Source organism: Tiliqua scincoides, chromosome 9 (assembly GCF_035046505.1).
Source record: "Tiliqua scincoides isolate rTilSci1 chromosome 9, rTilSci1.hap2, whole genome shotgun sequence".
In the NCBI taxonomy this organism is placed as follows: Eukaryota; Metazoa; Chordata; class Lepidosauria; order Squamata; family Scincidae; genus Tiliqua; species Tiliqua scincoides.
In genome coordinates, this window is record NC_089829.1 from 46,378,415 (window position 1) to 46,393,828 (window position 15,414).

General features: G+C 46.4%; 1 protein-coding gene across 3 annotated transcripts in view; it reads right to left on the reverse strand.

The window, feature by feature from the left end:
• ESRP2 (epithelial splicing regulatory protein 2) overlaps positions 1–15,414 on the reverse strand; it is a 60,412-nt gene that overhangs the window by 33,114 nt on the left and 11,884 nt on the right. For all 3 annotated transcript variants that reach the window (XM_066637492.1, XM_066637491.1, XM_066637490.1), the window contains exon 3: positions 488–601. In XM_066637492.1, the coding sequence (XP_066493589.1) occupies positions 488–601 (114 nt within the window). The remainder of the gene's footprint in view (positions 1–487; positions 602–15,414) is intronic.

A 15,414-nucleotide genomic window follows, 5' to 3' on the forward strand; every position in this document is an offset into this window, starting at 1 on the left:
GGGATTGCCAGGCCTCGGGGCAGTTCCCAGCTGACCTTCTAAGATACCATTCCCACCACCCAGAGGTTGCACTCGTGTTCTTTTCCAGTCTACCACAAGGACCAGGGGCAGCCCGACGCCAAATGCCATCTGAAGCCATCGCAAGTGCACCACAAAAAAACCCAAGATCTTTACCATGCATACTGTTGTCAAGCCCGGAAGTGCAGGACTTCTGGTGTTATTTGCAGGGATGGTGCAAACCAAGCTTTTCCTGTCAATAAAACTGGAAGTCCTGCACTTGACTGGATTTGACTGTAGCATATGAAGAGTACAGTAAGCAGGGAAATGATCTGCTTCTCGCTCAAGCAGACCACTGCAGCGTGCTTTGGTGGTGAGTTGGAGTGAGGTGGCAGCAGACCCTGGTGAAAGGCACCCAGATCCCCAGGCCCCTCGCAGTCTGCCACTGGTGCAACCTACCTCAGCAGGCCTCTGAACAGCAGTAACTTACCTTTTTAGAAGCCTCTGGATGAAGGACCTGCCGAATAAGTAACTGGCCATCTGTGCAGAATGTATAAGAGCTTCTTCCCAGAGCCTTCAAGTCATTAGATACCAGCTGACTAAACTAGAAAAGGGCAAGAGAAAAAAAAAATCACATTAACAAGTTGTCATCCGATCCACTGTCTTACAAATGTAAATTGTCACTCACATTGAAAGGGGCCTGGATAAAAATGCTTGAAATGAAACAGTCGCCATCTGCAGGAGAAGGAGGCTCTAAGTCTAGGAAGACTCAAAGCTGTGACCCTCTCAGGCACCGCGCTGGGAACAATCAAGCCCCAGGCTCCACACACCCTGCAAGATGACCTTGTCCCACACACACCGCCCTGCTCCAGGCATGAGAACTTGTTTGCTTTGACTGAAGACAGAACTGCCGGCATGTGGGGCAGGGAGCTTTGTTTGCGCACCACCTGATGAACGCTCGAGACAACAGTCGTGGGAGAAAGGGCCACTTTATGAGCAAGTTAAAGAAAATACCAAAAGAGAGCCTGAGACCTGCAAGGCACCCGTGGTGTGGAGGCTGGACCATTGAGAGATACCAGCATCTGGCACCCCGGCCTGGACGCGCCCCAGACGCCAAGCCTTGCCCCTTTTCAGGTGGCACAGCTTATCCCTGTCAGCCCCATGAAGGTCTAAGGCAGCCTGACTGGGCAGTGAGACCTCGAACCGCTGAGCCTTGAGGCAGAGCCCTGTCCAGGCCCTGGTGCCCCCGCGGACCAGAAGTGCCCTGCAGCAGCTTTTCACACGTCACCCCTTCTCTCACAACTCTTCTGGTATTTCACAATTGGGCAAGGTGCCAATTAGCACCAATTGTACTAATTTTGTTGCACGTCTGGTGCTGTATTGCATGAAGGATCTTGCAGAAAGAGGACTCCCAAAGTTAAAATAATGGCACACGCACAGATGGCTCATTCAAGCACATCACTCTGCGCCATTTGAAACATGTATTCTTCCAATCCTGGTTTAAAGAAAGAGTTCTCCAGTTGTGAAATATGTCAATGGCTGCTCAGCCTGACACAGCTGTATGTTAACCGATGCCTTTTCAAACCCAGTTTATGACAACACAAATTTTTCACTCCTGTGTCTGCTGACACACAGGTCAGTTATGCACACATCAAAGTGTTTGTAACTAAGAAGTTTCTCCCCATCAACGTGACAGGCAGAGACAAAACTCCAACAGACAGTGACCAACAACTCCAAGTCACTGGGCCTCTCTTGAGCCAAGGAAGGGTGCCGAGAAAGCAGAGGTGACCTCATCTTCTTAAAGCACCCAGCTGCCTCAAGTCTTAACTGAAGCTTCATGGACTAGCAGCAACAATGCAAAGCCTTCCCTGGCCTCTGACTGCAGCCAGAGAGCTAAAGGCCACTGGGAGGTCCATGCAAACTTCACAAACCAAAGAAAACAGCAAGGAGCCTGCCCCCCCCCCCTTGCTAGGGAAGAACACCCAGCTCCAACCATCAGTAGCCTGGACAAGCAGAAGCAACAGGGGGCACACCACTCCTTCGAAAGCATCAGTTTTTTGCAAATGGAACAAGTGGCACCCTTCAGAAGGTTGATTGGGCCTGGGGGCTGTCAGTTACTGATTTCAAACAGTACAAGATTCTCCATCACACTCACACTCACCATATCTTTTCAGCAGTTGTGCTGTTGGCTACTGCTCATATCACACTCTCAGAAGCAGCTCTTTTACCACTAGTGCTGCAAAAAGCAGAATTTCCACCCACCTATTGTTCCTTCTCCCCTAGCGGGGTTTATGCCAAAGACCCAGTCCTCCTCCAATACAGCCTGCTATACCAAGAGAAAAGCAACAATGCAAGCACACTACATTTTAAAAAGTGAATCCTCAGCATTCACAGTGCGTGTCCTTTTTCTTCTAGGGAACAAGGCTTTTGGAAAGCCTGCAACACTGGCATTCTCAGACCCACCTCACTGTGGAGCACTTGAGTTTGGCCATTTTGGCAATGAGATCGTTCCTTAAACAAACACAAGAGAGATCAAGTAAGAGTTTGCTTTGCAAGAGGCTTGGCTGTGCCCAAGGTGCATTTGAGTACAGATGCCGCAGGCAGATAGGGAACGGGGGACTAGATTGGTTCAAAAGCTCCTGTGAAGAAAAGGGGGGGTTTACAAACAAATTTGGGGAAGAGGTCCAGTCCCAAAGAGTAGGTTGCAATAAATGCATCGCCAGGCATTTCAAAACAAAAAAGAAGTATCCAAATTAATGAAGAAGGAATTTCAGAGGAATGAAACCGTTCCCTATTGGGACCCAATCTAAAAGAGACAAAGGGAAGTGGAAACAAAATAGGAGAACAAATATGCAAAATAACAAATCATATCGTCCAACACTTTTTAAAAACATTGATCAGTGACGTGTTTGTTTGTGGCACTTGGGGGGGGCGCCAGGAAAGTAGGATCCAGAATTATAGCAAAACCCCAACTTTGGTTTCAGACCCACCTCCACCTCACTCTGGCGGGCTGGCAAGAAGTCCTGCTTTACCCTTCATTTCTTTGGGGAGATTTCACGACCAGCCACACCTTGCTCGCACAGCCCATTGGAACCTGTGAACAGAAGCCACATGCCCGGAGCTTCCCGACTTGGAGCAAACAAAGTTGCTGGTGACCCAAAGTAAGCCCCCCCCCCAACTCTGACTCACCAACTCCATGGTCCTCCTGTTTCCCAGGTTTTAAAGGGAAAAGGGGAACAGACTGTAAGAGGAAACATGGAAGAAAGAAGGGTAGTAGGCTACTAGAGGACATATGCACACACATCACACCGAACACAACAGGTTTGATTGCAAGACGAAATGCAATCAGGTCGGCCTCCTAAACTCAAGAATACACAAGACGTGCCTGGTGTCACAACTGGCAACAGCAATCTCCTAGCAATGCTCCGTTAATTAATGCGACAGAGTCGATTAACATAATGTTGGTTACATGCAAAATGTCTGGAGAGTGTGTGGCAGAATCTGGCAATGCTCATTCACACCTGCAGCCTGCCATGGGCAGGAAAGGCAGAGAAGGTGGAGCTTCAATTTCAGGCTAAGCTTTCATGGGCCACAGCCCACTTCGCCAGATGCAGGAAGTGATGGACCTGCAGTCCAAGAAGCGCCTGCCAAAATGAACTAGTTCAGTGGTCCTCACACTTTTAGCATCGGGACCCACTTTTCAGAATGAGAATCTGTCAGGACCCACCAGAAGTGACGTCGTGACCGGAACTGACATCATCAAGCAGGAAAATTAATAACAATCCTAGGCTGCAATCCTATCGACGCATACTCAGGAGTAAGCCCCATTAACTATCACGTTAAAAGCATATACATAGCAGCCTGTTAAAAGTACAGATCTCGCCAAATGCAGTCACATCCCATGGTAGCATCAAGTCTAATAGATTAAAAATATAATATTGAGATGAATGGGAACCCACCTGAAATTTGTTCGCGACCCACCTAGTGGGTCCCGAACCACAGTTTGAGAAACACCGAACTAGTTATTCTTTATTTCATTATAAGACTGCAACCAATGAACAGATGACTGGAATCTAGAAGTCAATGTTGCTCCCACACAATACTAGGCTAAAGCAAAGTTGATAAAAAAATTAACACCTTAGCTAGCAGTACAAATACAGATAAGAGAGGTTCTAGCCAAAACAGATACACCCCAACTGCTGCATAAGCTCCAACACTCTAGCCCACCACCCTCCTCATCTCTTCCATTCTTTTGCTAATCCAGAGATTGGGGGGGGGGGAGAGAAGAGGAGCAGTGGTGGTCATGATGCTTGGCAAGGGAGGGAGCATTTGGCCTCCTGCCTGCAGTACCACAACTCCTGGGAAGAGCTGTCCCTAGAAGGGTGTGGGCTTGAGGCGACTCAACCATTGTGTGAGTGTGTGGGGGGGCCTTTAGGGCCATATAGCAGTAAAAAAAATGCAAGGCCCAGGACAGTCATCCCAGTTGCCCTACCCAAAGGACAACTCTGCACCTGGGCCAGCCCTGATAGGCAACTACAAGAAGAGCACAAAATTCAGAGCTTGACAACAGCCCCTTCACAAGCAAGAGCGCTCAGGTGCTGCAATGAGGAGGGGGAAAACCCATGGACAAGGAATGCTGGCTTTTGAAGAGATGGCATCAGACACATAGCCATGGAATTCCTGAAACAGAATGCAAGAACAACAATGGGAAAAGTAGCCCAGACGTGAACTTGGTTGATGCGAACCCAAGATCAGATTTATAGTCAACTCCAGATAGTCTTCTAACGGTGTATCCGTCTGACAATTAGAGAAATCCACTGGTTTGGGTTTGGATATAAACAGCTACCTTACACCATCCATCCAGATCAGGACCATCTTTTTTTTTTAGAGCCCCACCATCTCAGAGGTCTTTCCCACCCAACCATTCTACCCAAGACCTGGGATGAGACACCCTGGACTGGGAACTTTCCATGCACTAAGCGTACAATCTACCACTATAAGTGAAGTCCTTCCCAGGTTGTTGTGAAGGCAAACAAGAGAATGCAAACGTCCAAAAGCCCTGCTGCTTTAAAGCATGGCTGCCTCACTCGGCGCATTTCGGCTGCGTGGAAGATTCAAGCCAAGAGGAAGAAAAGTGATTGAACAGCAGATTTTGAAAACCGGTTGAACAGGATTCTGGCCATTTAGCTGGGAGCAGCGCAGGATGCAGCACAGCTCGTTTAACCAGTCACCTGTTGGCAGAGTGCCAGGGCTCTGCCTGCTCTCCTTTCCTCCAAGCAACAAAGAATATAACCCCTTTGTGTTCTTATTAACTTGACTCGACCTACAACAGCAAAGCTCTGCAGCTAAGAGAAACTGCAGGTGTGAACCCTGGATCCTGCCTATAACTAGTGACCTCTCTCTCCTCCTGGCCCTCTGCACCAGCACCAAAGGGTATTAGCATATACAATGCTTAAATGATGCTTACTCAGGTCAGAAAGTGAAAGAGAAGCCTTTGAAAAGTGTGCTGGTTTAGAGAATATGTATGTTTCATTACAGATGCAAGAAATGTACCAATTAAGCCTCATGTGGAAACACTCTACAATAAGGGAACACTAGATTTGATATGCATGTACTCAAAGCAGCTTCAACAATATATGTTTATTTGTACACATCAAGCTAGTTCTCCCTTGTCTGCACATGAGGCTTAATTGGTGCATAAATTACATAATAAATTGGCATAAAATACACAGCACAGGCATAAAAGTTATGCAAAACATAATCTTTAAAAAAGGGATCCTGCCCACAAAATGTCCAGCCTTTGTGACTTCTGCATGTTGTTTGCTCATATGCCAACAGTTGCTGCATACTGCAATAACCAATAATATGGAGGATATGACGAAACCCCTAATTGACAAGCACACCCAATTCATTGACATCAAGGAATTTTGCAATACAATAAAGAGCAATCAGAGGGTGGAAATTTGTTAGAACGTATTTAGTCAACTTATGGATGCCCTGAATAGTTCCAAAGGGGAGAGGACACTTGCACGCCACGGTGAGGCTCCTGCAAAACTTAGTGCTTTTCCACCCCCTCTAGCTACACCACTGCTAGCAAGCTTCAAAAAGGGACCTTGGCACTTCCTTATCACACCCTAATGTCTAGGCTTCCAAAAATCAAAATACTTACTGCACTAGGGCAGGCACAAAAGGCTAGTTATAGTGACATGGTGCTCAAAGAAGGAAGACTGAGGATAGTTCATCATCATCATCATCATCATCATCATCTAAAATATTTCACTGGGCTACTACTACTTCATTTGTTCATGTTTCCACTACATAATCAGTTACTGCAAAACAAGTTTAGTGGAAGCAAAAAAAAAACCATTGTATTTCTTTACAAAACAGAAGTGGGGGAAAGTTGGTTTTCAGCCACCATCCAGCCTTGGCTTGCTCACCATCAATCAAGGCCTGCTCACAGCCTATGTAGGCAGGAACATGTGCAGTGAGGGAAGACAGGTTTGTGTTTACCATCCGTGTGATCATTTGAATGCCTTCAGATCTTGTGCACAGGTCTGACTGAATGCAGGTCATGGAGCAGGGGCAGTAAGTACAACCCTGTGCTATTCCACATGTCCCAACACTGCAGCATCAATAAATGCACCAACAGTCTTTCAATATCAGTTCTTTATACATAAAATGGGCATAACCACAATCCCAGGAGGCAGTGCTTACAGAATGAGATTAAAGTTTTAAAACCTTAAATGACACTTTTAAACTTTGTAAATTGCAGGTTTTTAATCTACCAAGACAGGATACAACTCTTAAACAGATAGAATGTTCCATAAGAGTACTAAGCAACAATGAAAATGCACGTGTGGGAATAAACTATTGCTTGACCATGTGTTAACAGAGATTAGCCCCACTCTCTCCTCCTGTTCTTGCAGCTGCCTGGCTAAACATCCTTCATGACAATCTGAAAGCCACACTCCACTCATTTAAAAATTGATTGCAATGTAGTGGAGGCTGTGTAGACTGCATGCATGTGGAAGAAAGACGGGGCAAAGGAAGGTAAAAGGGAGAGTTCTAACCCATTTAGCTATATTTGACATTTATATTAAGAACAACAAGTGTTGTCACATTGACTCTTGGCAAAAATCACTAAATAAGCACAAAAACCTCACTCCCCTGCCCTCCCTGGAAGTGAATTGCTATGGACATGCTCATTGATGCAAACTGGCTTGTATACTTGCGACACCCAGCTTCTCCCAAGAATCACTGGCAGATTATTCTCCCTCCCACAATGACATGTTGCCAAAGACTATTTCCTACCCATTGCATTGGTTTACTCTTCAACCATTCGTCCAAAAGCAAAAAGAGGATTCATCTTTTTAACCAATAGCAAGTCAAAACCACAGCTTGCCTGTTGTTCATCGGGAAGTTCAAACCATGGTTTGAGATGCCTAATTATGGTTAGCACATGGTTTCAGTCTGAATCTAACCAGCGTGCAGTGCTTCTGATCTGCAAGAAACCAGAACAAATATAAAGCCTATGGGACTGCACTTGGCTGTCAGTGTGGCTGTCCAGCAGTTAGACTGTGTGCCAACTATAAAACTCCGTGTCAGGGGCAGTGCTGAAGGTTGGCTACAGTTTGCTAATCCACTATAAACCATGAGATGGGGCAGATAGCCTCATGCCTTTACAAGGGATTGGACAGATTTATGGACGAAATCTGTCCGCCCAGGAAGACGAGCAGGGTGTGAGCCGTCTCCTTCGGGGTGGGGGGGGCTGGTGGACGTCTGAGGGGCTGGTTGGGTTGTTTGTATGTGTTTGGAGGTGTATGTTTGTATGTTCATGTATGTGTGTGTATATATGTGTGTATGTTTGTGTGTGTGTATACATATATATGTACACGTATGTATATATGCAGGGCTTTTTTCTAATTGAAATAAAAATAAATAAAATAATAAATAAAAGATTAACAAGTTATGAGTTCCTGCACCTTTTTTTTTTTTTTTTAACACACAAAAAAAGCACTGGGTTTTCCAGTTTGCTGGCTGAGTGCAAGTTTCCATGTCTCCATTCAGACATCACCACAAATCAGTTTGGCTTCCTAAACCATAGTGTGGCACCAAGTCTGAACTGAATCACTGTTTCATACTAACACCCCTTAAAAAGCTAACAGCTTGTTCTCTGCTTAATCCAGCACTGCTACAATCTCTGACCTGGCCTTGCTAGAAGGAATCTAACGCACACAAAATACCACTGAGAGGAGAGGAAAGGAATGTCTCCGTTTACAATTTTATTTGCAGTCGTGCTAAATGCAAGGTAACTTTTTAAACGGGAAGCCCTCCCCACTCCAACCCACTCAGTGGGGCCTGGCCTGGCCTGGCCTGCCTTCTGTTCAACTGTTATTCCACATGGCTGATAATGGGATCAGAGTGACCTTGTACTGAAAAACCACCACACGCCACAAGTGCAATCCATCAAGCTATAGCTAATTTCTTTCTGCTTCTGGCAATATGCAAAAAGCTACCACTACTGAATGCTTAGACCTCTGGCATGGGCCGAACTACAGCCACTGCAGTCTTTGCACCCCCCAAGTCTGGGGGAAAATGCACACACAGAGAAACTGGAAAAGCCACAAGTCACACTTACTAATGTGAAGTGTAACTTTACTTTGAAAAAAGTCATTTTCCTTTCCAAAACCAAGTCTTCGCAATAAAGTCATGTTAGAATGTTATGACTCTGCAAATTATGTTGTCGGCCCACGAGGCTGCCAAAATTGCACACCCTGTCGGCAATACAACAATTCTGGCTGTTTTGTTTAGAGACAGAAAGCGACTAATCTTGGCCATGGAAGTTTTTTCAGATCATGTTCCAAGAAACCCTGGAGTTTCTCAGACACTTATCAGAGGTTCTTCAATGAGATTAGTCCTGACAGTCAAGTAGGGTTGCCAACTCTGACTGAAGCTATTCTGGGAGATCTTTATTCCCCTACCTTGGCATGACATAATGCCATTTAGCCAGAGAGGCCCTGTTAAAGTCTGCAGGATTGCTTTCAGGAGTTCCTAGAAGATGGACGTTGACTCCTGGAGACTTCCAGGTCAGTCCTGATGGGTTGGTAATGCTAAAGGCAAGTTCCCCTGGAAAGCAGCTTTCCCACCACAACGGACTTTCCTACAAGAAGGTGCCATCATGAAACAGCATTGGTTGCACTGAAGAGCACAGTTCACCAGGAGGAACATTGCAGCCTGTGTGAACCAAGTCTGGGTCAGTCCCAGAACTCCTGGCTCAAGAAATGGTGTGCCAGCCACTGCCACTTCCTGAATTCAAGCACAAACTACATGAAAATAGAAAGGAAGATGGAAACAGAGCAGAAGAGCATCTGTGAGAGCATCTTTCCCCCATTCTCCTCCACAGTTCCTTTCCTGCTCCATTTCCCCCTCTTCCTTTCTGAAGCCAGGCAGCAGCAAATGCAAATGAATGGGGAAGCGTAGCCCTTACTGATCTCACCATCCAAGGTGCCTCCTCTATCTGTATCATGGACTAGCTGGCTCTGCACAAGAGAATGCTCTCCATAAAACTCTGCAACTCCCAGAGCAAGCAAAGGGTTAAAGCTCAGTGTTCCTGTGTTCAACCCCTGCCAACATCTCCAGGTCAAGCTAGAAGAGTCCCCCATCTGAAACCAGTTGCAGGAACAACAACACGGGGCTAGATGGACCAGTGCCCTGGACTCAGCAGACAGCAGAGTCATACAGCCATGGAGGACGAGTTTCCCAAATCTAGAATGCGTGGAAGACTTTGACTGGGGACATTGACCACACATACAGGAGGAGGAAAGCCTTCCAGGGGAGACTGAGCTATGCACATGCAAGAGCGGAGCTCTCAAGAGCAAGAATGAAAGAAAGTCACTTCTAGCCCTCCCGAACAGGACCCTCCCCCACTAGGTAGACTTATACCTTCCCTGGTTACTTTCTATCTGGCATTGGGACTATTGACTCTGCCGCGGCTGCTGTTTACTCTGTAAGCGAAAAGGCCGAGGTCTTTTAAGAACTGCGTACCTTTTCCATTTGTTTTGTTTTAAGGGGGGAGGGGAGGGAGGGGAGAGGCACAAAGGAGGACAAAAACTGCCAATGCTGCACAGTAGCTGGGGGACTATTTTGGTGCTCCTAACATTTTCCAGAGGCAGTTGCAAGACAGAGTTAAAAGGTCTTCGTGCCACGTTTACGCACCTAGAATGGCTCATACTTCAGTGGAACAGTGCAAGTTTGCATACTAGAGATCCCAGGTTCACTCCCTCAGGAAGCAGGACTAGGAAAGAGCCACCACCAGTCAAGGCAAGCACTGTTGGGTTATAGGTGGTCCCAGAGCCAGCCCAAGACCTCTCACCACCTGAAGTAGCATGCCAAATGCTGACCCCCTTACCCAATGATATGCCACTCTCTGCTCCTCCCACTCTGTGTTCTGGCTCTGCATCCATCCATCCCCCCCCCCCAATTTCCTCAATGTTTCCCTTTTGCAATACAGAGAGTGGAAGGAAGAGGAAAGAGAATAAAGTAGGCAGACAGAGATGAGCACCCCCTATCAATCTGCTGCCTGAGGTGACTGCTTCAATTGACCTCATGGATGGGCCAGGCCTGGATGACCCAACAGTTCAACTTCATAACTGTACTGGCAGGCTCCACCCTCAACCCACATGCATTCATTCTCACATCATCACAAAGACACAATCCCACTCCACCCATGCAGTCGAACATGTGAAGAACACTAGTGGTGTAGTCCCATTACAAGCAGGTTGCGTCAAAGGCTCTCAATGAAACAACGCACCTATGTCTGGACTGTACCCCTGGACTTGCACAAATGAATGTTCCCCTATACAAAAGAATCTCCCTGCACCTGGAGAACTAGCATGCCAGCAGACTGGAACTCCTGCTTTTCTCTGTTGTACAGAGTGGTATAGCATAAACACAGGAATAGGTCACACACTTGGAGGAGTGGGGAGAACGCCATAGTACTCCTTGAGAATTGCCAAGGGATTCTAGCAAAGAATCAAGAACTCTTCACTGAACTGAAAACTGGGAGAGGAGTCACTGCAGCCTGAACCGGGGCAAGGCCCCCTGCATACACTGGTGGCTGTAACCTCCAAGGGTCTTTCAGATCTAGAGAGGGGAGACAACAGAAGGAGGGGAAGAGATGTTCATGAGCCTGAGAAGTTCTACACAGGCAGCATGGCACCAAATAGCAGTTGCTGGGGGAGAACAAAAAAAAACTTCACTCTGAAGTAAACCACAGTTCCATGTCGCATTTTCTTCAAACCACAATTAAGGTAGAACAAAACCAAGATCTGAAACCATGAAGTACTCCAGACTTCTACAAGACATTCAAAATGAAAGCAAACACCTTTCCCCATTCTGAAAAGGAGGAAGTTTGAGCCCTCAGATCTCCAGGGTCAGACACACACTTCATCTGCTGTGTTCCCATTTCAAGGCCAGGGAGCAGAACCACCAATGAGGCAGATGCCATCCACCAATTCACTTCTGAGGCAATTGTTTCAGTATGCCTCATGGATGGGCAGGCCCTGATGGCATTAAAACAGTCTACTCAATGAATAGATATAATCCCAGTTTAAAATCATATAAACCTGTGACCATCACTACATCTTGCATGTGAATCCCACAACTGAAATTATGTGCCAATTACTCCTCTCTCTCACACACAGGGCTCCCGGTTTCTGGCAAATCAACACGTAGTTTATAGGCACATTTTTTAATAGCATCTCTATTAATTCCCACTGGATCCCAAAACTGGGCACCAACCCAGTCACTTGATCTTACTGTCCCCACGGGCTACTTGAACGCTCAAGAAAAATAGCACAAAGACAACTTTTAAATCACAGGGAGAGGTAAAGAATAAAGCCAACAGCACAGCAAGTTCCAGCGGGGCAGCTGTGCTCATCAGCTGCAGAAAACCAGCATAGAAAAGTTACATTTTGAGAGCCGACCAATATTTTGTCATTTTGTCATGTCAGCAGAAGCCTTCACAGCCAGGCAGGAGCTGAGCAGAGAGTTGCTTGCTGATTTTAGCCCTACGCATCACACTTGGAAGATCTAATGTAGCAGATGTATTCATAGGAATCCACTGGATTATTTATATCTGCCCTCCTAAGCAAGACATTTGAGGTAGCTTATAATATGAAAATACATACACACAATACTCAATTAAAAGATCCCATCTTGTACAGCTCTCTCCCCTCCACCTCTTTTCCCCCTGACATCTTTCATTCTTGTGCATGCTTCGCTACGCACCGCCTGCCAGTTTGATGGCCTATGGCCAGAGGCAGCTGTGCGATGATTGCACACATGACACACCTGCACTGGCCGGAATACTGGTATGAAGAGAGGCACATTTTGTGGAGGGTGCAAGTTCATGCATGAGCCACTTGCACAAACAATGCTTGAAACACAGTCCAGAAACCAGAACTGGAAGCTGCCCTCAAAACACTCCAAAGTCACCAGAGAGGTATTTTAAGAAAGAAAGAAAAAAAACACCCCAGCAAGCACACACAATGCCATCCATGGTAGACCATGCAGCCTAGTGCTTACAGTACCTTAAAATGCCCATCATACCAATTTTCTCCAACAGTGCTGGCAAACCTACAAAATAACCCACCAAGATTCACGGGGCCACTGGCGAACCAAACACAGGAGTGGTATCAATTGCTTGTTGTATCTTGCAGATTTCACATTTTGATGACAGGAGACTCGCACCTCTAGCAGAGCAGTGTTCATTCAAGGACAAAAACAACAACACCTTGTGCTTAAGTTAATGATATATTCAATTTTACTTCAGTCATACCAAATATGGGTTGTGTGGCACCAAATGATTTCAAGGACAAGCTCTCAGGAGCAACACGATCTTTAGCACTGCTGCTATTGATTGCAAAGCAGGGCACCAAGGTATTTACCCAACATTTCACTATTTGTAGCGCAAAGCTGAACCTGTCAAAAGGAAACCAGTTGCTACCTGCACCATCCTGGAAGTCAGAGACAGGAACAGGACCAAGAGCGATCAGATCTTCTGCCCAGTGACTGTTTTGTGCCATACATCATTCCCACTGGGTTCAATGTAGGCTTTTTTCCTTTCCTCCAGGGTAAATACCGTGTGGGAGGATCGGAACTGGAATCACAATAGGAATAGTAGAATGAAAGCCCCCCCACCATCCCTTCTACTTGCCATGCTGCCAATCCAGATCAGGTCCCCCAGCACATGCTGTTACAGAGTGGGGGGAATGCATGCAGTCCAGCACCAATGAAGGAACCAATGATGCACATAGATAATAGCCCTGAAGATAAACTTTGGCTGGCTTCAACAGCTAGGAAAGTTAAACACCTTATAGTTATGATGAGAAGCCCAAACATCAGTTTGGATGTTGGACCTCTGGAAAAGAAATAAATAGGCGCTGAGCTCTGGTGATAACTCATTGTACAGCAAAAGACAAGTTTCTCAGGAAAAGTGAGGTTGAGAACATGCAATGGAAAAGGGGGGATTTATTTATTTGCTAGAGTAAAGCAGTGCATTCAAGGAGTGCTTAACAAATTCTTGGTCTGCAGTTATTCGCTTGCAACTCTTCTCCCACTACTGTACTGGCTGTGGGAAAGGTCGCTGGGGAGAGAGATTACTGGGGGAGACAGCAGGCAAGGGGAAAAGTTGCACAGTCTATGCCACTATTTCTTTGCGAATCCCCCCTCCCCATTAGTCATCTTGCACGTACCATGCGGCTGAGAATCATGTCCTTACCACTCCAGTGATGTTCTCCCCAGATGGCCAAGTTCTCTGGTTGCTGCGACCGATCACTAATGACTTGGCAGATCCCCCACCACCTAAGCTGAGCTTGGCATATCTCAGCCACCTGCATCCCAGGGAGGCTGCCTGCTTAGTTGTGCATGCCAGCAGGTGACTAAAATTATTGGTTATTACAAGTCATAGCATTAGGGCACAGCAAATGGCAAACTTATCCTGCTCCCAAATGATGAGCAGCAGGGGATGAAAACACGAGGGAGTTTCTAGCAACACACAGCAGATGTGGGAGACTCTGGGTTTTGTTTTCTCCAAAATGCTTTTAGAAGCATTATGACCTCTGACTTTGCATTTATTTGCCAAGATACAGCTCAGATTCAAAAGTCCCATGAAGCAGAATTAAGGCGCAGAAGAAATCACTCCAATAAGACAGTTAAAATTGATCTGTTATTATTAATTACTAACAGTATTTATATACCGCTTTTCAACAGAAAGTTCACAAAGCGGTTTACAAAGAAAATCAAACAAACAACTAATGGCTGCCTGTCCCAAAAGGGCTCACAATCTAAAAGGATGCAAAAAGAATACCAGCAGACAGCCACTAGAAAAGACAGTGCTGGGGTGAGGTGGGCCAATTATTCTCCCCCCCCCCCCGCTAAATAAAAGTGCCTCTTACTCAGTTAGCAGGGGTAGATTAGTTGTTGTAGTCTTAGTGGGTGTGGTTACAATGTCATGATGAACACATCTACTCAGTGGTGTACTGCCTGCACCACTCCCCATATCAACACCTTGGCTGTGGAAATTTAGCATGTCAGGGTTTTAGCCTCCCCTGCTTCCCAAATGCTAACATGCAGGAATTGTTTGCTGTGGAAGAGCAGGCACAATTGCATTCTGAAGAAGCCTGGTGCCAAGAGAATTGCAGGCTACCTTTGAATTATACTGAAACTCTAAGAGACAGAGGAGGATCCCCTGAGCAGTTCTGAGGATACTTTCCATTTGCCTTTTATGTCTAAGCAGTCAGGCCCCACGCCCAGGGAAGGAACTCTCAAGATTGTGCAACGTGGGGTGCCTCCACCTTCTAGCCATGGCTCACTTATGGAGGCCATGTGGCTTGCAAAAATCAAAAGGGCACAGGGTTTGTGCACAGCATCTGGCTCTGACACAAGCACATCTGTGCAAGGCTGTGTGAAGAGGCCAGCAGACAACATGCTAGATCGGATAAGTTCTCAGGTTGGGACGGGCAAACTGCTTGGATTAGCCAGGTCTCCCAAGGTTCAGACCCTAAAATTAGAGCATGGAAGCATATGACAGGAGGCATCACTGGGTGGGTCAAAAGGCAGTGCCTGGCTGCCCCAGTGACTTACAGGTCAAGGCTTGCCCGTCCATGAAACCAACCAACGCAACTGCATATCTCCACCCACTCTTCCTCTTCCTGGGAATTTGTGAAGGAAGAAGAAATGTGAAAGAGCACAGAGAAGATGCTTTAGCCCACTACTGTACTCACTGCCACACTTCCTCCTCACTTTCAGACCCTAGAAATAGGTGGAGGCTGGTTTTGGTGTGGAAGGGTGGAAGGGGGCACGTTTGCTATGCTGTGTTTGGTGCTGGGAGGTCTTGGACCGACGCTTGCAGAAATT